Genomic DNA, 24127 nt, shown 5'->3' with positions numbered 1-24127 from the left:
GAAACCGTAGGCAGTGCATGCAGCATAAAGTTATTGACTGAACTGACAGAATATTTTCCCCTGATTTCTGTCAATGCTCTTCTGTGACTTTCTTCATTTGCATAATTTTAGTCACATTAATGAATCCCTTTTAGATTATTACTTTAAGGTGATCTAAGGCTCAATTTAATTTCCTGAAGAAAATTTAATTCCGGCTAAAGCAATTAGAGCCAAAGTCATTGTGATCTGTTCCCTTATCACTAATTCATCACTGGGGCCTGTCAAGTCTGTCTGTCAGTTGTCTTCTCTGTTTTAGTTACAGGAACCTGGTCTGTGAGCATTTTGTGATGCTTTCCTTCCACTTTATTTATGACTGCAATTCCTCACCTTTGTACAAAGAAAGATATTTCTACAGATCCTGCATTTTGTGCACAATTGGTAGAAAAAGGTCTATTGTTAAACCCAATTATGTTTAATGTCTTAACCATTTTTGATCATTTTGAAAATGTGTGGAAAGGTCATCCAAATATAGAGAATTTCGACGTGCTTGTTGTTTAATTTTCATTCTTTGAAGTCATATGACTGATGTGTTCTTCAAACAGACGGCTAATTCTTTCATCTAACTTCAGCTTTTATTTTGAGCCTGCCATTTATGTACTATACCTGGTGTCATACACTTCCTTTTTGCATTTTTTCCTTAATTATTATCAAAAAAAAAAAAAAAAAAAACTAGCAGACTTCAGCGGTCAGCCCCACTTCAGGCAACACATGATAAAAGATTAATATGTTACTGTATGTCTTACCATGAAACCTGTAGTGTAAACACATCTTAAAACACACGTGATTAATCCTGACAGCGTGTGTGCAGCCTTGTTTAAACTTGTCTGGGTGAGAAAAGATGATAAAAGGTCAGCAGGACATGTCTAGTCTAAAGAAAGAGAAATTATCAAAGAGGGAGGAAGGATGCAATCAAACAGTTATTTAAATCATTACGCATCTATTTTACTCTATATTTACAACATCCAGAAACATCCACAGACAAGTTGATTTGGCATAAATATTCTGTATTTCAATACTATAAGTGTATTTCTTCTTTTGATCTTTGTTTCTGGGCCTTTTGTATCCCTGTTTTCATATTTAAACCCAATGCAGCTCTTGAATCTATGAAGTTGCTCAGATTAATTATTTGTCATTATGGTGAGTAAACGAGTGGTAGCTAGTTGATAGTGTCCAGCCGAGTGTGATGCTCATTCCTGTTCAAGGAAATGAAATTCATGCTTATTTACAAAACATTTTGGTTTCTTTGAAATTCCTGGTGGTTTATTGAGATGCATATGGTTTCCACCTCTCTGTGCTACAAACACTGCAGCCTGGATAATGTGATCAAAGCACAGTTATATTTAGATGACTTGTGCACAGTGACTCACATCTGTGTGAGTATAAGGGTCAGCTCTGCTGACAGAGAGAATAAAACTGGTTCTGCTCAAAGTCTTTCTGAAAGCTTCATTCCTCCTGCTGTGTAGTTGACAAATTACGAAAAATGAGCTGTATGTAGATTTGTCTTTTTTTTTTACAGAAAATGTTCTTAGCAATCATTAATGCTAGTTTTCATAAGTTTTAAGATCCTTTAAGTAACAGCTGACAAAGCACTTCAATAATTTACCATGAATCTGGTTCATTTTTATTTTCTTTCAAATAATATAGTATGTAATATATATAATAATACAATCAAATAATTAAAAAGATGGCAAGTAATATACATTTCTTTTTATTTTGTAATATTAATCTCTGGAAATGCACTTTTTAAAAAAGTGTGTGCAAAACAAATAGTGTGAGCATTTTTAGAAAGTAAACTTTGTGACTAGTTGTTCATTCAAAAGCTGTTCTTGTTGTTCCAGGTTTCATTTTACACAACAGTTGTTTTAAAAAAATCTCTGGAGTCTTTATAACATTTACAGAGAACATTTGGTTTAATAAGTTCAATTTGTTTTATTGAAACAACTGTTGTCATTAAGCATGTATAGTACTTTGAACCAGTTTTTACTCTTCATTTTCCTCTCTGTACCATTCTGTCCTCCATTAATTTTACTGTGGCCTTTAAAACATTTCACAGACCATTTGAAAAATTTCCCTTATAAATAATATGTTCCATATTTCAAACCTATGTATTTTGTCAGAGAGCTAATCGAGCACTTCAAGGAGCAATTTGAAATTGGAAAAGCAATGACCTTGCTGAGTTGATTATCTTTAGTATTTTGATGGAGAACATGTGGTGCTTTAGCTCAAGCACAAGAGGAATGATGCATGAGTCAGACTTCACTAACTCTTGGATTATTTCTTTCTTGGAGGGAATACCATGCTTTGGACCTAAAAGCTGAACTGTACTCATTTAAAAGGCATCCTTTCAGATACTGAAAGACCTAAATGAGGTATGTTGGACTATGAGTTGCTTGATATGGATGCTTTCCCAACCAATTTATTTGGATCACTAAACAGTGAACAAATAGTTTTAGACAGAATAACTAGACAGACCTGCCAGTAAAAGACAATTATTAAGATTACACCACCACAAGAGAAACAGAGAACGGGGATCTGAGGATGCCTGAAATAAAGAGGGTGATGACTATTGTTTTCTAGAAGCAGGACTGAAGAGCGGTGGGCTTGTCAGCGTTGGAGATGCTCTGTGCTGCAGAAGGCTGTGAGCTGATGGAGAAGGAGAGTGATGAAATGGGTGGATGACTTAAGGAGCAGCCATGGCAGGCTAATAGTTTAACTCTGACAGGTAACATACAGACTATAAAATTCCATTTATTCTATTCAAAAGGAGAATGAAACTCCCAGGAGTGGACGATCAGTGACAGCTTTTGTGAGGCTGAGGTGAACACAATGTGTTGTAAAGGAAAAGTGGAAAAGCAAGAGCTACAAAACCAGTAGTGTCCACAAGAGAGGGCTTTGCACAGTGTTAGTAGACATTATTAATGGGCTGTATTTTATGTTATTTTATGAACTAGGAAGTGGATAGACAACTGTTTTTGTTATTCTGCTAAACACACACACAAAGCTTTGGTTAGTACTGATCGGACAAAAAAAAAAGCAAAATATTTTAACCTGTTAACCCGCACCTGGATGCTATGGGAAGTTCGGATCATTTTACAGACCCTGACCTTTGAGTCTCATTCAGCAAAATGAACAAATCTTTTTTCGAGTCATTTAGTTCATTTAATCAAATATAATAAAATGTTATGTGTTACTTCCTTAATGTTTTAATGTTTGTATTGTCTAATAATAATAATTAAAAAAGGACTCTATAAAAGGCTTTAACCTATCGTTCATTCTTTTGTCACGTGACGTGACAGCATTGGATAGAGCAATTAATTTACAAGCTTCCTTACAACCGGGTGCATAGTTATTATTATTATCATCATTATTATAAATATTATTTACTCTTACAGTTACTGCTTTTCTGGTCTCAAATTGTAGCTTTTTACTTCTTACAGTTTATAAACCATCTGTCATGATGGTTATTTTTCATACACTGAATGTTAAAGGTAATAAAGAGTTGGTTATTATTATTATTATTATTAAATATATTTCAGGCTCCGAATGCATAGGTTAAAGCTTATGAGTCTGTCACGTGATGAATAAACTACTGGAAAAACCCGATGACTTGATAGATGAACTAATCAATAATTTTTTGACCCGGTTAAAGCTCAAAGAAGATTCAATGGTTGCAGAACTTCAGACTTGACCTTGAGAGGCAGAATAAGGCTTACAATCTCTGCACTCTCTCTATATGTGCACAACAACATCTGTCATGTTTCATTTTGTTTGGAAAAAACAAAGTACATTATGTTAAGTAGTCTGTATTAATGAACACATATGAGTATACTGGGTTGAATTTCCTTGATTTTTATTCTTTGAACAACACTTTCAAAATTAATTTGATTAGAAAGTTTTTGTGTAATCCAAACTCAATCTGGAATTTTATCTCCAATTACTACTTTTCCAAATTAGTCTCCCTTTCCTATCGATCTGTAATTATAATATTGCTAGAATCCCTAAATTTAATAAATAGGCATTACTTGCTTGGTCATTCATTTTTAAGCACAATTTCTCCCCTCACCATTATTTCATATAGAATAATCAAGACATTTTATATAAGAGAAAATCTTTGTTTTTTAATAACAGTTTTGAGAAAAACATTTTGATTGTTTCCCGGTTATTTAACTCAGAAGGTCTTATTTTAAGTTACTATTATATAAATGTAATTTTCCAGTAACTCCTAAAGAATTCTCCATTGTCATGGACGCTATTCCTAAAGGAGCTGTTATGCTTTTAAGGGACTCTGTTAGATCATCCAGCACTTTATATATTTCTTTATACCCATTTGAAATCCCAGTAGGAAAACTATGCTTTTTGTCACATCCTTCATCACATAACTAAGATAAGATCACTTTTTCAAAAGGAGCTTGTAACAACTCCATATGTGGTGTCTTATTGGAGGAATGTAATTGATCGTATTGACTGGAAAACGTATGGACTCTGTCTTCAGAATACATAATAATTAACAAGGTTAGAGAAATCTCAGATTTTTCCCATTTAAAGTGTTTTTGAAAAGGTTTAAATCAGACATAGATACAAGCTGTTCTTTTTGTGGTGACTCTACGGAAACTGATGTACATATCTTTTGGGATTGTCCTCAAACAGCTATTTTGGATTGAATTCTCTAATGTAATCCATCGCAGTGTGCTACAGGGTTTCTCTCTGCTTTTTAAGGATGTACTGTTTGGTTTCTTTAATATTCAAAAAGACAAAATTAATGAATATTTTAATTATAACTTCTTGCTAAATTTCATATACCAAAAATCTTAAGGCTGTTAAAACTGTTAATTTATTTAATCTTTTAAATTTATTTTGTTAAAGCTTTCTTTTAGTATTATATATTTTTATGTTTACATACGTCTGTAAATGATGCTTTGAATGTAATGTCACCTCTTTGTATGCAATATTTACATTCTCTGTACTTTTATCTTTGGTGCCTTGACGTTAACGAAAAAAAATAAAACACCTAATCATTTCTCTTTCTGGCTCAGACTGCATTGGTAACGCTTATGGGTCTGTCACGTGATCAATGAACGACTCGAAAGACCCAAAGATTCATGAGATGAGCTAATCATTACTCTTTCCGGCTTAGACTGCACTGAAACAGGTGAACTAGACTAATTGCAGTACAGAACCTATAGAATTTTACGCATGCACAACTGAACAAATTACTCCCCGAGATGACTCGTTCTTCCTGAGTCACATTAAAGATTAGTTCAAAATGAACGGATTGTTCAAGAACGACCCATCACTACAAAGGCCCACGCACCGAACTCTCTTTGTTTGCGCGTGTCAGTGTTTACGAATAGATTAAATGTAACTATATATCATTATAAAGATCTAACGTTAAGCCTTAAGCATCGACAACAGATCGCTATTTTTCAATGTAAAGCTTATAAAGAATGTATTTGTGTAAGAAGTAACGTTACACATCAAAGCATGAAGAATCAAAACGCAGTAACGTTACATTCGTCGTAATAACGAGTCATTAACACATCCACAGCTGTAAATCCCGGTTAAGTTAGAAAGGTAAGGGTCCACTGAAGCAATAACGTTGTAATATGGATGATAATTCCTTGGTTTACGTTTCAGTTCTTCGAGGACAGTATTGCTTGTGAATGTTATGGAATAACTCATGCTTAGAAAACTGCATCTTGTTAGTGAAAAACAGCATAGTTTTGTAGCATACAGTGTCACACACAGAATGAGACGATACCTACACAAAAAAAGTCAAAGATAAGCGTAATATAGTTTATTTGAATTCTGGCGCTCTCTTGTTTTTCAACATTTTTCATAAATGTGCGAGTGTGTTTTATAGGGAATGTGGCTGTATCTGCATGATTACCATCTGTTTGAGCGCAAATCAGCACGCTATTACTGCGTGTTCACAGCAAACAATGTGAACGTTGTCTATATGAATAGTGTGATTATTGACTTCATGGCGCATCTCTATCATTACCATCTCTTTATTTTCTCTCTATTTTATATTTGGGGGGGGGGGGGGACTAGAAATAGTATCAGAAAAATGGGTGCAGGAATCTAATTTTTCATGATATCTTCTTCAGATTTGAAATAGAAACACTATGAGACATGTGACTTTCAACCCATTACTTTTCTAGATTTCTCCAGGACTGATTTCATGTATTTTATATCAAATGAAAAAAAAATTCAGTGTGGTACAATTGTTTTCAAGGCACTTCAGTGTCTATAACTTTTAATCTTTTTGATCATCATCAACTCTGGATAATGAAAAGTAAAGCCCAAAGGGTCTTCTTTCCAAAGACAAAATTATGTGTAACACACTGAAGTAAGGAACTGTTGCAATTTTAAATTAGGTAGGGCACTTCAGCTGTGAGTCCCATAATGGGGGGTGCTGGTAAACAGGTTAATTAATGTTGCACAGAAGAAAGAAAGTCATAAAAGTTTGGAAACAACATAAGGGTGACGGGTGAGTGTGAGTGATTCTGTAATTTTGGGGTGAACTATGCCTTTAATGGTGATGTTTGTATGTAGATTTTCTCTTAACCAATCTTATCATTTTTAGATGAACCGTTCACAGGTTGATTTCTCCAGATGCTGTAAACATTGTGTCTCTGTGATGCATAATATTACAGCAGTATTTGAGCATGCCAACATGACTACAATGACTTGACATGAGGCACAAGTTTGGGGGCTGGACTACCTATTTTACACCTGTTTGCAGAATTGGATCATATCTGAGGAACCTGTTTGAAAACAGTAATTAAAATTAATCTTTATTAATATTGCTGAAATGTCCACCAGAGTGTTTGTTAATGCCCGAAAGCATATTTAAAGACAGATCAATGCTTAATACACTGTCTGTCTTCTGTTGTGCTGTCTGTCTTGATGACTGACATAATAATTAGTGTCCATTAAGGGAGAACACAGCCACTTAAATCTCCCAGAGCTGACAATCAATAAACCCAACTAATCAAATAGAGAGAAAGTGACATCCTGGTGACACAAGATTTGTTCTTCAATTGGACTATTACGGATTTGTGTGTCTTAAGACTCCATTATCACTACCACAGTCTCTGGATCTTATCACTCAGAGGAAGATTATTAGTATAGTCACCTTCTATTTGACCAGCTATTATCTTACAATAGCCCATTTCAGCTAGGTAACATCTATAGAGGGATGTATAAGTAATGATGTGGGGCTGATAAAAATAGAACCCTTAATTATTATTATTATTATTTATTGTTTAACTAATCCCTAATAATTTAGTTCTTATTCTTATCACTGTGTTCTTTTGTGCTTGAAGGTTATTCTGATATTATTATGGCCTAAAGAACATCTCTTTTATCAAACCCCATTAATGATTTTGAATTATAGTCATTGATTAATGGAAAATGAAATTATAGCTGAATGAACATTTGTAATGCCGGTGCAGGACAGATGTGGAACTAACGCTTGATTACATTGCCATCTTATTTTTCATTCAGTGCTGTTTCTAGAAACTGAAAATAAAGCAAATTTCTAACACTTTTTAATTGAATTGCATTATATGTCTTCACCTAAATGTGTTTGGTTAACTCATGATTGTAAACTTGGTTTCTTATTGCACAGAATATTATGTCTTAAAATAACAGATTACATTTTACTGTCTCTTTATCTCAAGCCAATTGCATGGAGTTTGACACACACTTTGACATCAGGGGCAGACTCTCTCTCTCTCTCTCTCACACACACACACACACAGAGATATACATAATGAAAGAAAGCAGGGCTATTGTGTCAACACCATAAAGTCATTTGCACTTGTGTTCTGTGTCCGTAGCACAAAGTCGAGGTTGTACAATGGACTGACACTCCTTGGATTTTGAGGATTTATGATTTTGGATATTGAGGTGTGAGTGTGTCTGTCTCTGTGTTTGTGCTTACATGTAGATCTGAATGAGCTACTGAATTATTGGAGAGCTCAATGACGGCGTGCGTGTGGGCCTCATTTCTGCTGTGTTTCCTGGCGAGTGTATCATCTACGCCATGTCTGCCTGAGGAGTTTACTTGTGCAAGAGGCGGCTGTGTATCTGAGGAACATGTGTGTGATTTCAGAGAGAACTGTGAAGATGGCAGTGATGAGACTAACTGTAAGTATTAGTCTGTAAATTAGTCTTATCTGCTCTTCTATTTGTGTATGTTTCGTGTGCTTATGCAATTCTTTGACAGTAATGGCCCTTTTTTAACTCTGTTGGCAACATGATTTTAAATGCTCCTAAAGGCCCTCATGTGTAAATAGTGAGATTTATGGCGCACGCATAAAGGAGCGCACTGGGAGGTCTTACAACAGTGCTTTTATAATATTGATTTAATACTTCTGGGACTTTTAAAAGGCAGAACATTACAGAATTGAGGTTGATGTATTGTGGTTGACCACTATTGCTTTTGTTTTGCACCTTCATCCTTTAAATTATGCTAAGAGAAAGATTTTCCATTAGCATTATTCATTTTCCTCTTATGTTGTCCATGTAAACACAAAACATTATATTATATAACTTGTTTTTTTTTCTCTCTTTTTTTCATTTTGCCTCTCCTGAATCTATTTTGTGACAACATATTTTAAGTAAATCGCTGTTAAATGTGTTATATGATGGATGCCGTACAGAGTTGCATGTTTTTAATGTTGTCTCTGTAAGAGATTTGAAATGATTAGCAGACAGTGGTGTTTATTTAACTGTAATGGCCTGATATAGCTTTGACTTTCCTCTCATATAGGCTCTGAGTTTGTGAGATGTGACTTTGAGGAAGGTCTCTGTGGTTTTCAACTTCAAAATGAACATCATAATTGGATAAGAGGTTCAGGTTTGAGCCATCCCAGTACTGAGACCGACCACAGAGAAAATGTTACTGGTAAGTAAAACAGTTTTTCTTATATCTGTATGGATAGCACTTAACTCTTTAAAACCTACTAACTGTTACGGAGCAACTGAGAGAGGCATGTAGATCCATATCCACTTTATTAGGATATGTAAAAAAAGGCATGGGTCAGACAATGGCAAACATGAATATTGTAGACAAGACAAAAGAGTAGTCCGGTAAACAGGCGTCGGTCAATCGACGGCGAATGTAATCCAAAGGGCGAGGCAAACAGGTAATCCAACAGACAGACTAAAAACCAGACGAGGGGAAAACAGAGTCCGAAACGGCAAGACAAAGGGATATCCAAGACAGACAGGTGATCAGGAAACAGACTAATGTTACCAGGCAAAACCAAGACGCGTTTATATTAGGAGTAGGAACTAGAAACTAAAACAGAAAATTTACTCTGTAAAGTAACTTAGCTATTACTAGGAGAGCGATAATCGTGGGGGCTCGGACCTTGTATTTATAGTGTGTGTGTTATTGGCTACAGGTGAGAGTGTGATTAGTAAATTGGAACATGGGAAATGTAGTCCAGTATGACGTGTAACAGTCTGTGTAGTGTGAGAGTCAATTTAATCAGAAGGCGACCTCTGGTGGCTAGTGGACAGAAGACCACGGACATTAGTGTTGCACGGGTCGTCTCATAACCCGAGGACCCCGTGGGTAACCCACATGTAAGGTTAGGGCAGGTAAAGAAATTGACACTTTATTTGCGGGGCGGTTCATTAAAAACAAAATAAAAAAATCCATGTATCTTGGTTGCAATTCCCTATAGCCCATATTTTATATTTGGAATATCTATTTTCATATTTCCTTATCTATTTGATAAGGTTACAATACGAAGTCCTACTTTGCAACGTAACTTGCGTGATGTCCCTGATGTATGGGTCGTCTCATAACCCGCAGACCCCGTGGGTCGGGTTGGGGTGGGTAAAGAAATTGTACTTTATTTGCGGGGTAGGCCAAATAATTTCATAAAAGCGCATCACTAACGGACAGGATTCGTGACACTGATACATGATACATGAATTTATAAGGCCTCTAATTATTAACCTGATCAGTGTTTCTGAAAAACCTGTTGTACACAATCTTCTACACTCCTTCCATCCTGTAACTGATAGTACATACTAAATTCCATAATTGAATAGTTTTTTCTCCCTCAGTGTAAATACCATATTCAATAAATGTTAATAAGGTTTGGTTTTATATTGTATTACCTGACTTCTCAGGAAACTCTTTATTCTCTTTTGTCAGGTCACTGCCTCTATATACTCTCTATAACTGGAGGAGGAGTCACTGCTGAAATATACAGTCCTCTCTTCCAGCCTTCACAGACATGCTGGGTACAGAAAAAAACATGAACTAAACATATTTTGGGGTTGTATTTCATTTTCTGTTCTTAAATTAATTCTTAAATTCCACATAAATCATTAACCTATTAGCCAAACCACCATCTGCTTTTTAGAGCAAGCTATCAAAATACTATATTCAATAATATATACACAACTGTATGATATTGCTTTTATTCAGCTGTTAAAAGTTAATATTGAATTACAATTTAGAAACTGTATTGCCAGTTAATTTGTCTATTTTTGCTCCGCCAGCAAAATTGTTCAGAACAAAGCCACAGCAGAAATTCTGATCAGAAATTTTTGTATGTTAAAAAATAGATACAACCTCAAGTTAAGTCAATCACGTTCACACAATGCTTCTGAAATTTTCGTCTGTCAGCATTTTCTGAGTTTTCGTATCCATAGCAAGCATTTTGATAGGAAAATAAAAACGCATATGAAAATTTCAGACTCATTGAGCAAGGACCTTTACTTTGGTTTAGTTCCTGAATTAATAAGCTGACAGAATGGTTCACATAGGCACTTGTCACCACTGACTGATGTGAAACCTGCAAAAATATTTGCTGACAAATCATCACCACTAATACGCATACTGACAGTCTGTCTCAAATTAACACAGACAAGCGGGGTGATTGAAAACAAAAGTCCCAGTTTCAAATTAAATAGTCTATTTTTTTTAATTATATGAACGATTTTAGTAGTTCAATAAATGAACCAATACAATGTGTTTGTTTGTTTTTTTGTCAAGAGAGATTTACCACAAACCATAAGCAGCATCTTGTTAAGAGCTTGGCTCAAGCGCTCTATTATGTGTGTAGAGCACTTATCCACTGCCACGGTTACACACTCTTATTGACAGCAGAGAGTTATGCATAGGCTGTCAGAGCCCTGACACAGTGGGTAGTGCATGCACTCATTGGGCCCTATTTTAACGATCTGAAACGCAAGTGTCAAAGCGCGAAGCGCAAGTAAGTTTGTGGGCGGGTCTCGGCGCTGTTGCTATTTTCCCGGCGGGATAAATGGCTCTTGCGCCCGGCGCAAATCTAAAATGGGTTGGTCTGAAGTAGCTTCATTATTCATAGGTGTGGTTTGGGCGTAACGTGAAATAAACCAATCAGAGCGTCATCCAACATTCCCTTTAAAAGCAGGTGCGCAAGTTCCATTATGGATTGCTATTATTATGGCGTATTTACCTGGCGCACGCCAGGAGCGGTTCACAGCCAGGAGACTGATGTTCTTGTAAGAGCAGTGAAAGACAGAGAAGTTGTGTTGTATGGGGATGGGAGAAACACACCCAAAATAGCGTCGGTTAAACAGGCGTGGGAGGAAATAGCCACAATTGTTTCATCGATTTTTTTTCCTGGTTCTTGACGGACAAACCAATTTGTCAGATGTCCTTATATACATATATGACCTCAAACAGGTCTGATCCTTAATTACTACAATTAGCCTGAATAATTTAGATTTATGCCTATTTTTTCACATCTTCGTGGCACACCACAATGATTTCCGTCATCTCATGTGTTAATATTTTTTTAGTGTAACAATTTATGATTTGCAAAAATAACTGTTGCATCTGTGTAGATTACATGAGCAAAGTGTATGCGCGTTGTGCACGCTATACATTATGGTCAAGCATGCGCCCTTAAAATAGCATAATGAACAACGCGCAACGCGCCACTGACTTTAGACTAGGTTTTTTCTGGTCAGTGGCGCAATTGTTTAATGGAACAGCAAAATATCACCAGGGATTGTTTGCGCCGGAACACGCCTCCTTTTTTCCGCTGAACCGCCCAGGGAGCGCAAGTTCATTCACTAGTTTAGCGACGTGCTTCTGTGGAGGGAAAAGCGCGCTTTGCGCGGGTGCAAAATAGGAATGACACATGCGTCGGTGTACAAAGTCAATTGCGCTGGGTGCAAGATAGGGCCCATTGTGATCTATGGTTTAAGATTCTCCATTATCGAATATGGAGTTTTTCACTTTGAGTGTTTCTCTGCTTAAACAGAAATAAGATGACATTGAACTTGGCAGTAAGATGCAATAACATAACCTCACTTTACAACAAAACTGTTTTGAGTATGAGATGCTTTCAGCATTAATTTTGTCTCATTTGCCCGAATGCTGAATATCTTTAACGGTTCATCTTTAAAGCTCAAAATGTGTAATGAAGCGAGCAATGCACCTCTCAAATACCTTTGTTCACATGGCATGTTCTTTTGAGGGATTTTTTATTTGTTGTCCTTTCCTTTGAACAGTTAACTTTCTATCAGCATATTGGGATGCTGGCTGGGGCTTTGCAGGTTCTGATCCAGTTCAAATCTTCGGGAGAGATGCAGGAGGTTTGGTTTCAGTCCACCTCCAATCCTGATCCACACACTCTTCCCTGGAAGCGAACAGTGGTGGTGTTAAACAGCAGAGAAGAGTTTAAGGTTGGTGTGCATGTACTGTATGGGGGTTTGCTGTATTTGTGTTTGGGGGAAGGGGAATTATTGTTAAGTATGTATGGTGAATAGTTAAATCAGTAATACAAAATCACTTTGAATCTACAGGTTGTGATTAGAGGATTGATATTCAACAGCAGTGACTCAGATGAAGTTGTAGCGATTGATGACGTGTCCTTCAGCAGAGGATGTGTGGTAGCAGTAGGTGGGTAAACACTGATATGTCTTCTCAAGAGTGCTTTTATACGTTCATCTAGGTGTCATCTATAATGCACACCTTTTACATTTTTAATATTTATTAAAATAAACTGTAAATTATATGTGAATTTTGTTACTTTTTCGAATGTTTTATAGTATTTGAGGAGGAATGCATACCTTATACATTTTTATATTTATTAAAATAATTTGTTAAAGGTAAATACGAAGCCCGTGCATCACTTCCAGGCACATTCCTGTGAAACCTTTTTGTCTGTTGACGTTAATAACGTGTTTTAATGTCGAAAATAATTTCCCCACCACCAACACATCTAATGTTCTCCCTGACTTTCCATGTTCCCTTACGAAAATTAGCAATGGTTTTAACAAGAATAACACTAAAAATCATCCTTCTTGTAGCCATGGTAACTGCAAAAAAAAAAAAAAAAATTGTTACTTCAAATAATAATTTACAAAGAAGTATCAAGATAATTTATTTTTGTTATAAAAACAGACCTAAGCAATCAATAGCCTTTAAAGGTACTTAAAATGCATTATATAAAAAACAATGAGGCAATAATGATTGCTTAATAGCTGTTAAAATACATAATGTAGGCTAATACAAAATAAACAATGTACACAACGTTATTACAAATGCCTGAAAATGGAGCCAAAGGGTAATTGCTGCTGCTACACTTACAGGACAAGTAAATCCTTGGTCAAAAATGTAATTTAAATATTCACGTAATCTTTCATTTCTGGCCACCTTTTTGCTAAAAATGACACAGCCTCTATTATTTCTTCAAAAAAAAAAAAAAAAAAAACACGTGGACATCAAAACCCTTACAAAAATAAACCATGGTTTTATCACAGTAAAACTGCTTAATTTATTTTTGCATGATTTCTGAATGCTTGAGACTAAAAAATAAATTAGACAACTGTATTAATAAAATCATAGCCATAGGTAACTGTTGAGAGCTACAATTGTAATTTGTTTAATTTACTTTTATTTTATTTTATTAAAGTTCTATTTTGACCCCATAGTAGATATTTTTTCTTTCATAATATTTTGGGAAGCAGGGCACAACAATACAATCTTGCTTAGGGCACCCATTTGGTCAGAAGCGGCCCTGCCAATACGGCTGCCTAAATCTACCTAATTCAATTGTTCACCTAAAAATGACATGTGTTGACTTTATTCTGAGGAGCATCAGTATCTAATTATCAGTATCTTAGAAATAATATGCCCCAGTAAAAAAGTAAAAAATCTTTATGTGTCAGTGAGACTGATGTATACTGACATGAGAATCATTTTGTTTGATAATACTTAAGCAATCAGTTCACTTGTGTTTTCTGTTAGATGTTGTAAGAATTTATAGTCTGACCTGACTCAGATTCCACTCCAGAATATATGTTTGATAATGCTCATTTCCCAAAATGGCTGAATTATTATAAAGAAGAAGAAAGTCAACAGTTATGATGTTTCTAGACTATTTGGTATAATCACATCCTGAGCAAATGGTGACCAATTGTAGAATGGGAACGGGTGTGGGACACACGTCCTCATCACTTTTCCTTACACTGTCTAGAATCAGAACTAGCAATGCCAGATTCACAAATGAATCACTCTTTTGATCGAATCGATCAAACTGGTGCAAAAAAGTGCTGCGTTTCAAAAATGATAATTCGGCTTCTGAAGGGCACTTCAGGGCACAACGCCATATTCAAAGATCAGTCCAAACAGAATTGTTTACTTCAAAGGGCCCTTCAGAATGAGGGATTTTGAAGGGTACAAATAATGGACACGTTGCTTCCATGATTGTTTTCGCCGGTTTAATTGCATTACGAGACTCCCTCCTTTATTGGCTTTGGGAAGAGGACAGAAGTGAGTTTGAAGAAAACATTTTTTTGTTCATCCCTTCGAGGCTCTCAGTCTGGATGGTAAAACCTATAAAAGGACTAAGGAATAGGGATGAGGTCCTTTAAGAATGGAATATTGGTCTGAAATTGTTTGCGATTGATTGTTTGATTCAGTCGGATGCACTGAAAGGGATAGTTCACCCCAAAATTAAAACTTTGTCATTAATTACTCATTACCCCTCGTGTAGTTCCAAATCCTGTAAGACCTTCGTTCATCTTCAGAACCCAAATTAAGATGTTTTTGGCATCTGACTCTCCATAGACAGCAATGCATCTGAAACGTTCCCAGACTCAACTATGTTAACTAATTTACATTAGTTCAAACAGTCCATGTGACATCTGTTTCAAGTGTTATATTCTGAAGCTACAATAATACTTTTTATGCACAAAGAAAACAAAAATAATGAACAATTATTATAAACAATTCAACAATTCACCGTCCTCCTCCATTATTGAGATTTTACCACGACGAATGCGCATGCTGCTGCTGATGTAAAACACGCATGCTCTGCAGCTGGTTTATGAGTTGCGTGTTTTACACCAAAAAGTATTCTCGTAGCATCGTAAAAGTCTGTTTGAGCCACTGGTTTCACATGCACTATTAATGATGTCCTTACTACGTTTCTGGGTCTGGGAACATTTCACTTGCATTGCTCTCTATGGAGGCTCAGAAAGCTCTCGGATTTCATCAAACATATCCTAATTTGTGTTCCAAAGATGAACGAAGGTCTTATGGGTTTGGAATGACATGAGGGTGAGTAATTAATGACAGCATTTTCATTTTGGGTGAATTATTTCTTGAATTGTTTGCAGCGGATTCTCACACTGCAATAATAACAGCAATACAGGATGTTTTATAAAAGAGCAGTGGATTTGGTGGATGTATTTGTTAATGGTAGGAAATGCAAATGTCTTCTATCTTTTGTCAATGATCAAAACGTCTCTTTATTGCAAATAAAGCTTGTAGACGAAACTGTGCTGCAGGTAAAGCCAATCTATTTAGGTGCAAAACAGTATTAAAAATAGTCTCAAATATGGACATACTTTTTTTGATGGAGGGCCTCATTTGCCTTTTTACTGTTGAAAATCTGGAAATTCCCCATATATCATCAGTGTGTATGTATGAACATGTTCCTCTTCAGACGTCCATGTTTGGGTCATAATGTAGCTGTTTGTAAAGATGCAAAGATGAAGTTATGTGATGGACTTGCTTTAGAAATTTCTGAAGGGTGTGAGGTGCAGAGAGCTCAAGAGATGCAGGAATATAAAGCTGTAAATAAGGTCTAATACATTTACAGCCTGTGCTGGATGGACTACGACACCAGAGGGACAATAGTTACAGGCAGGAGGGAACCTCAGCAACTTTCTAATTTACACCTCAGCCTATGATAGAAAGAAGGAGAGACATCAGTTATATTTTTAATTTTGAATATATATAGATGCCATGACAAATCATTATCCTCTCAAGATTTTATAGGTCTACTTTTTAAGATGAAATTGCTGACACAGCTTAGCAGTAAGTCAATAACTTTTATTTTACACATCGGTCACAAAAATGCTAAACTATTTATGAGAAAAGATCATCTTGCTTTATTTTCCACCATAAATACAGATCTGCCCAGAACAGAACAGAACAAGGTTGATTTTCTATGGCCAGTTGTTTAAAGGGAGGTTTGTGCATTTACTTGTAAGTGTGTGTGTGTGTGTGTGTGTGTGTGTGTGTGTGTGTGTGTGTGTGTGTGTGCGTGTGTGTGTGTGTGTGTGTGTGTGTGTTACAATCCTGCATTATTGTGATTTATTTCAGCAGCACTCTGGACAGTCAGATTAATCATAATAATGTGTCCATGTTCAGATCTACATCACTTGACAGTGTTAACAGAAGTGATAATGCAGGAAGCAGCTCTAAGCCACTTTTCACTTTGAGTACCTTTTTGACCTTTTGCTTACTTTTTCTATGAAAAATTTATTTTGGCTTTATTTATTGTTTTCTCCAGAGAATGACATCAAGGCACCTCCTCCAACTCAGTGCCCCCCCTCTCAGTTTCACTGTGGGGCAAATGAATGTGTAGAAGGGGTAAAAGTGTGTGATTTTTCATTAGACTGTCCCAATGGAGAGGACGAGGCCAAATGTTGTGAGTATCCATCTTTTTTTTAATGTAACTGTGGTACAGCTATTTGTAAATTGAATGTCTTGCAGGTGTCATTGGCTTACAGGTATTTTTACTGCAGAAATAGAGACTGGAGGCTTGAACATTTAAAACAGCTTGCATAATTTCACTGGAACATTAGCCATGTCGCTGTTTAAGAAACATTTACCTTCAAATACTCCAAATACTTTTTTTGTACAATGAATGAAAAAAGTCCACCCATAAACGAAAATTCTGACATCATTTACTCATACTCACGTTGTTACAAACCTACTGTATATGGCTTTCTTTCTTCCTTGGAATATAAATAAGATATTCAGAAAGTTTGAACTATTTTGTCTGTATTCTGAAGGGTGGTTTTGTGTTTCATTTATTGTTATTATTATTTCATGATGTTAATGTGACTTTCAGCGGCACAGTGTGATTTCGAGTCCGACTCGTGTGGCTGGTATGAGCTTGTCCAGGGTGACGGGTTTGAATGGGTGAGAGGCTCAGCTAATGGAGTCGCCATAGATTACCAGGACCAAACACCCCCCCAGGACCACTCTACTAACACAAGTGCAGGTGAGGGCACTGACATAAATCATGAAATGATTTTGTCTCACATTTAATTTACTCTCACTCCCAAAAGATGCTAAAACTGTAGTTCTGTCCTATAAACCACATCCACTTATTCCATGTGCACATTTCCTAACGTTTCTGTTTCTCCATTAAGTACCTTCACTTAGTTTGCAATAGCACTAAAAAAGTTTTTAAATCCCATTTAACGTAAAATGTTATCTACAAATCACATGGGAGTGTAAATTGTGTGAGAACTAGGCTAGTTCATTTCCATTTTAGTACTTTGCATAAGAAAAATAGTGCTGCTTTTCATATTGTGCTCCCATAGATAATTATGTTTGGCCTCTGGGAGATTTGTAAAGTAAATGGGAATTACTGGAATAGTAGCAATGGCATTTGCAATTTCAGGTTTTTGCTGATAACTTTAAAATATTTTATTATCTGTTATTTTTCCCCTTCAAGGCCACTTCATGTTTATTTTCAAGAGGAGCAGCAGGTTGTCCCAGCATGCTTTGCTGCGCAGTCCTACATTCCAGCAAACAAGTTCAGATTGCATCATGACCTTCTGGTAAGGCTCTGGCCTTATCTTTTTCTAAGCTAGAAAAATGCATTCATTAAAATATATCTAAAATATATATGTTAATATTTGCAAAAACACACCTAAAATAATATTCTTCGCTGCTGTATTCATTGTTTAGATTTGATATTTACACCGATTGTTTTGCTTCCAGGCACTATAATTCTGGCCATTCTGTTGGTGCTGCTGAAATGCACCTGGTGATAGAGGGCTCAGAGAGCAGCACTGTACTTTGGCAAACACTTTACAACCAAGGTGACCAGTGGCACCCTGTACTTGTCCAGATTGGCCGACAGACCAGGCCGTTCCACATCTCAGTTGCAAAACTGAGCTTGGCTGTATATGAAGGAGTCTCTGCTTTAGATGATATTATGTTCCATAACTGCTCATTACCCGAAGCTGTGGGGATGTGCCCAACTCCTAATCACCTTCACTGTAGCCAGAGCAAAGCATGTGTAGACTATTACCAGATCTGTGACCTGATCGATGACTGTGGGGATGGAACAGATGAGGAAAACTGCTGTCAGTATTGGTGGAGTTTTAAATGGTCATTAAAGCAGTTCATGTTGTTTGAAGTTAGCCGTCACGTTTACAGTGATCTTTTCTTCTCCTATCAGCACCAGAGCTAATGTGTGACTTTGAGGAAGGCTTGTGCAGCTGGACTCAGGAACATGAGGAAGACATGTTTGATTGGACCCGTATCCAAGGACCCACTCCCACTTTCAACACAGGCCCATGGAAGGACCACACACGAGCCAGTGCGGATGGCCACTTCCTCTACATCGAGTCTTCAGACCCCCAGAAGTTCAAAGACACAGCCGTTCTTATCAGTCGGCCTTTTCTCCGGACTCCTCACCGAGGCCCTGAATCTGAACCACCCTGTGTTTTTAGGTTCCACTATCACATGTTTGGCCTGCATGTGTATCGTTTGGCTGTGTACATGCGCACCCGTAACAGTGGGCGGGGAAACTTGCTGTGGGTTCGCTATGGTAACCAAGGAAACTTCTGGCACAGGAAGACACTGCTGATCAACAGTGCTCACCACTTTCAGGTGAGATATTGATCTGAATTATGAGGACTGGAGTCTAAGGGTGTAATGGTGTGCTGAATCATTTGATAAACCGGCTGCTCCAACTTTAAATTTATGCTCATAAATGCACTCTATTGATAATGCATGCACTAAAATCTGAGCAATCATAGTAACCACAAAGCATGCTGAAGTGTAGGCTAGTATTAGCAATATTAAAAATGATTTTCCAATCTAAATTCTAATCTATATCATGTACTTCTGGTCATTCCAGATATATAGTACGAAATATTGGCTTGTCTCTATTTACAGAAAGAAAGAAAAATGTAGACGAGTAAAAAATTATTTGAATGCTCTATTGATGCTCTAGAGCACTATTCATTTCTAGAACATCAAGCAGATAATTTACATATTATTTTGTAGCATCTCTTTCTGTTGGTTACAACATCTCTATGTGGACGTTTGACTCATTCACTCAACCAATTAGTTCAAAAACACATTCAGGAATGGCAGAATTGGTTTGTGGTTTGTTAGGAGCAAGTTACTTAATATTAACTTTATTGATCTTCCCTGTAGTAAAACTGTGGTTATACAAATGGTTATCAATACACCAAAAAATAACTTTGTTACTACAAAAAAAAAAAAAAACCCTTATTAATTTTTGTAAGGGTGTTGAGTAAGGAGCAAAGAGCATATTTACACATTCATAATTCATCTAAACACCGCTGACAGCTGTGTGGATGCTGCAAAATAAAGACAGGCCCTTCTTTCTTTCTTTCTTGCTGCTACAGATTTTAGTGGAGGGGACAGTTGGTGATGACTTCAGAGGAGATATTGCCATAGATGATCTGTCTTTCATCGGCTGTCAGCCATATGATGGTGAAGTTAAAAGGATATGGAATTAGCTTCATATTATTATAATTTTTTTAATCCTTAAAATTCCATTTTTATTAGGACTGTATGGATCCATTTACCCATTTGAGGATGTTAATATTTTGTATTTGAATGTATTTATGTGTGTATATCTTTGTACATGTAGGTGAATTGCCCTCAAAAGAGCCTAGCACCTTTGCCCCCATCCCCACCTTGTCGGCAGCACCCCCTCATAGCTGCCCTCCTGACCAGTTTGTGTGCTTAACTACAAGAGAGTGTGTGAGCCTCAGTCAAGTGTGTAACTTCAAACCAGACTGCTCTGATAGCTCTGATGAAGAGCACTGTGGTATGCATCTGTCTGTTTATCTGTCTGTCTGTCTGTCTATCTAACAAACTTTTCAAAAGTTTTTTTTTGTTGGAAATAAATTATTACATTGAGCAAGAATGGATTAAACTGATCAAAGGTAAGAACATAGACATTTACAATTATATATACAATTATATAATATACATATATATATTTCAAATAACTGATTTCTAATCATTAATAAATCCTGACTAATAGTAATATAAATTTTTTAAAGCAACAAATCAGCATATTACAATGATTTCTGAATGATGAAGTGCAAGTTCAGATTTGCCATCACAGGATGAAATAACATTTAAAAATATATTCAAATGGTAAACAGTAATATTATTTCTTAATACTTCTGTATGGTTATTCCTTTTTATTTATCAAACAAATGCAGCATTGGTGAGCATGAGGCTTTTTTTTTCATATGAATAGGATCTTACCGATCACAAACTATCTGTCCATCATGCATCCTTCTGATATCACGGTTTTGTCTGTTTTCAGTGAAGGAGTATTGTGGTTTTGAGGATGATGCTCTGTGTGGATGGTATTTAAGTGTCCCGGCCACTCCTGTTCCTCCTCATTCCTTTAGCTGGCAGACAGGACAAGGAGAGAGTATTCATCACGGAGAACAGAACCACAGACCTGCTCTCGATCACACACTGTGAGCAATAAACAGCATTAATTGCTGGAATGTGTTTGTGCTTCAGTTTATAAATGCATGGTCAGGTGTGCTTGTGCAGGTGTGTGTTTTCTGCTTTATTGTGTGCACTCATCTGTATACGTGTACATTTTGCAGGGGTTCTTCAGAGGGTTGGTATATATTTGCGGACAGCTCTAATGGAGGATTTGGTCATACCACTGATCTCTTGACTGCTCCCATTAAAAGAACAGGACCCCAGTGCACACTTGTGTTCTGGTATCACATGAGTGGCTTTACGGTTGGAACTCTGCAGGTGCAGTTATCTAGAAATGATGGATATAATTGTTACTCATTTGCTGCACTGGTAACCCATGACTAGAAAACATCAAAACATATTATTAATGTGACAGAATACATTTCATGCTTCATTTTGTCTTTCATTGTGCTCAAATTCTGAAAATGTTTGTTGTGAAGGATTTTCCAGAGAGCAATTTGTATTTTGTCAAAACAGTCTCAAAATTGTATGTGCAGGTCTTCATCAAATCAGGCTCTGTCACACATGAAGTTTGGTCCCAAAGTGGTAACCAAGGCAACAGCTGGAGGCGGGGTGAGGTCTTCATAGGAATCCGTCATAACATCCAGGTCAGTGTTTCTGTAACACGAGTGAGGACTAATAAATGAAGGAAAAAGACTTTTTATGAATGTCCAGCTTTTTTCCCTTTGGTTCCCCAGCTGTGCCTAAACAACTGCAAAAAAAAAAAATACATCAACAGGTACTAATGTTCAAACATTTGAGGGCAGAAAGTTTCATTTTAAAGAAAAAATCTTTCATTTATCAAGGATGCCTTTAACTGAATAAACGGCATTTATAATGTTACCAAAAAAAGTATATTTTACTTTATATACTTTCCATAGAATAGAAGATTTTCTATTCTTGTAAAAAAGCTGAAAAGGTATCCCAACATATGCAAAATTATTATTTGTACTATATTAGAGACTCTCATGAAGATATCGTACCATAGATATTGTGTCTGTTCCTCGAAGTAGCAATTCCAAAAAAACATCCAAAACAATTTAAGTGATTTTTTTTATATGATCAAATAAATGCAGACTTGGTAAGCATAAGACACATCCTACAAATTGACCCTAGGGCTTTGAACTATAGTTTATATATCAACCAGATAAACAAATTTTAAACCAGGTAAACAGATGTTCTGAAATGTATGGTACTTGTTTAAACTTTAATAAAGGTGATGGGAGAACTGTGTGTTTAGTATTCCTGAAATGTGTGGTAAATGTTAAGTGTCAAGCTGATGTTTGGACTGTTGATGCTTGATTAGAAATATCATGACCTTTTCTCCATCTGGCCCTTGCATCATTAATATTTATCAACACTTCTTATATATAAACACTCTTACAAATGTAGTTCTTCATTGTGCTGGATACTTCGTGACACCCTCACTCATTAGTACTGACTGCCCTTTTGCTGTATACTGTCAGGGGCCTTAGTGCTCTTTAACTCATGCAGCAGCTCTCAAACACTTCCGATTCACAATCTCTGTGTATAGTTTTTTCCTTCAGCTTTTCACACACACATCAATTGATTTTGATTGACATCTTTTCACATTAGTCTGTTAATCTGATGTGTCTCAGAGTAAATGTGTGCTTATAGATTTGTGCATTTGACTATGCCTCTGTATGAAAAGTATTGTGGAGCAGATTAAAAGCATGCATATTCTGGTTTCTGAATGTATTAATAGGTGGGTCTTCGAGCCAAGCGAGGCATCAGCTACATGGGTGATGTAGTTGTTGATGACGTGGCATTTGTGAATTGTGCCCCTCCAATAACGTCTGATCTTCCCTGTCGTAACAACGAGTTCATCTGTGCCAACGGTCACTGTATCTCTGAGGACAACTTGTGTGACTTTATTGATCACTGTGGAGATGGCTCGGATGAGAATCATTACATATGCAGTGAGAAACAAATCCATCATCCTCTTCCCTGTCACTTTTTTTCAACTGTATTTCAGTGGGCAGAATTTGTGTATGGAATAATTTTACACTTCATATACTGTATTGAATGTATGCAACCATATTAAATGTAATTTCCGTGTGCATCTGTGTTTGTTTTAAAGCAATAATTAACCCAATCTGTCATCATAATACTGTCATGATTTGCTACCCTCATGTCTTTTCAAACTGGTATGGTGTTTATTAATTATGTGAAGCAACAAAAAAGAAGCCAGAGGGCTCCAATGTTGTTTAAACTGTACAGTTCTTTGAATTATATATATATATATATATATATATATATATATATATATATATATATATATATATAATATTTTTTTTTTTATATATATATAGAAGAAAGAAAGTCATACAGGTTTGAAACGGCATTAGTGAGTGATGACTGAATTTTCATATTTCACTGTATTTCATGTTTTGTTTTGTTTTTTGCAGAGGGGTTCAGTGGTCGCTGCAATTTCGAATTTGACCTTTGCTCTTGGAGACAGAGCCAAGATGATGATTTTGATTGGTTGATCAAACCAGGGAATATGCACACACATGGGATTGGACCATCCACTGATCACACCCTCCGCAACCCATTGGGCCACTACCTATATCTAGATGGGTCCTTTCCACAGACAACTGGACACACTGCCCGAATTGTAGGACCTCTTTTCCGCCACTGCAGCAGAGATAGCAAAGTAAGGGCTCACTGGAATTTTATGTTTAATTCACTAACGTCCAGGATGAGTTTGTACTTGCATTATATTCAGTACAGTACAATGGAAACAATTAATAAAGAGTAAAAAAATAAATACAAAAATCAATATACAGGAAAGATTATTGTGACATTTTCATGGACTTGACCCCTGGTAAATGTTTTTTTTTTCTTGTCTTGTTCATATGTTCCTGCTTCCTTTTTTTCCCAGAGAAAACTGATATTTTTTAATAAGATCAGCATCTTTGACATCTGTGGTGCAGATGCCACCAACATCTTCTGAAAACCATTTGCAGAAGTTTACAGTTGGTAGTTCCCATTTTCAAAAAGGATTTTTGAAGGTTT

The 24127-nt window shown here is 36.3% G+C and overlaps 1 protein-coding gene across 1 annotated transcript in view; it reads left to right on the top strand.

The window, feature by feature from the left end:
- Positions 1–7891: 7891 nt before the first annotated feature.
- malrd1 (MAM and LDL receptor class A domain containing 1) overlaps positions 7892–24127 on the top strand; it is a 34420-nt gene continuing 18184 nt past the window's right edge. The window contains exons 1-17 of the mRNA XM_052560328.1: positions 7892–8193; positions 8819–8953; positions 10220–10308; positions 12574–12747; positions 12868–12964; positions 16869–17006; positions 17433–17585; positions 18045–18150; positions 18314–18681; positions 18777–19210; positions 19978–20065; positions 20226–20405; positions 20916–21075; positions 21211–21367; positions 21586–21696; positions 22815–23028; positions 23518–23765. Of these exons, the coding sequence (XP_052416288.1) occupies positions 8028–8193; positions 8819–8953; positions 10220–10308; positions 12574–12747; positions 12868–12964; positions 16869–17006; positions 17433–17585; positions 18045–18150; positions 18314–18681; positions 18777–19210; positions 19978–20065; positions 20226–20405; positions 20916–21075; positions 21211–21367; positions 21586–21696; positions 22815–23028; positions 23518–23765 (3018 nt within the window). The 5' untranslated portion in view covers positions 7892–8027. The remainder of the gene's footprint in view (positions 8194–8818; positions 8954–10219; positions 10309–12573; positions 12748–12867; positions 12965–16868; positions 17007–17432; positions 17586–18044; positions 18151–18313; positions 18682–18776; positions 19211–19977; positions 20066–20225; positions 20406–20915; positions 21076–21210; positions 21368–21585; positions 21697–22814; positions 23029–23517; positions 23766–24127) is intronic.

The sequence above is a fragment of the Carassius gibelio genome, chromosome B7 (genome assembly GCF_023724105.1).
Source record: "Carassius gibelio isolate Cgi1373 ecotype wild population from Czech Republic chromosome B7, carGib1.2-hapl.c, whole genome shotgun sequence".
Lineage (NCBI taxonomy): Eukaryota > Metazoa > Chordata > Actinopteri > Cypriniformes > Cyprinidae > Carassius > Carassius gibelio.
This window is presented reverse-complemented; position numbering and strand designations above follow the sequence as displayed.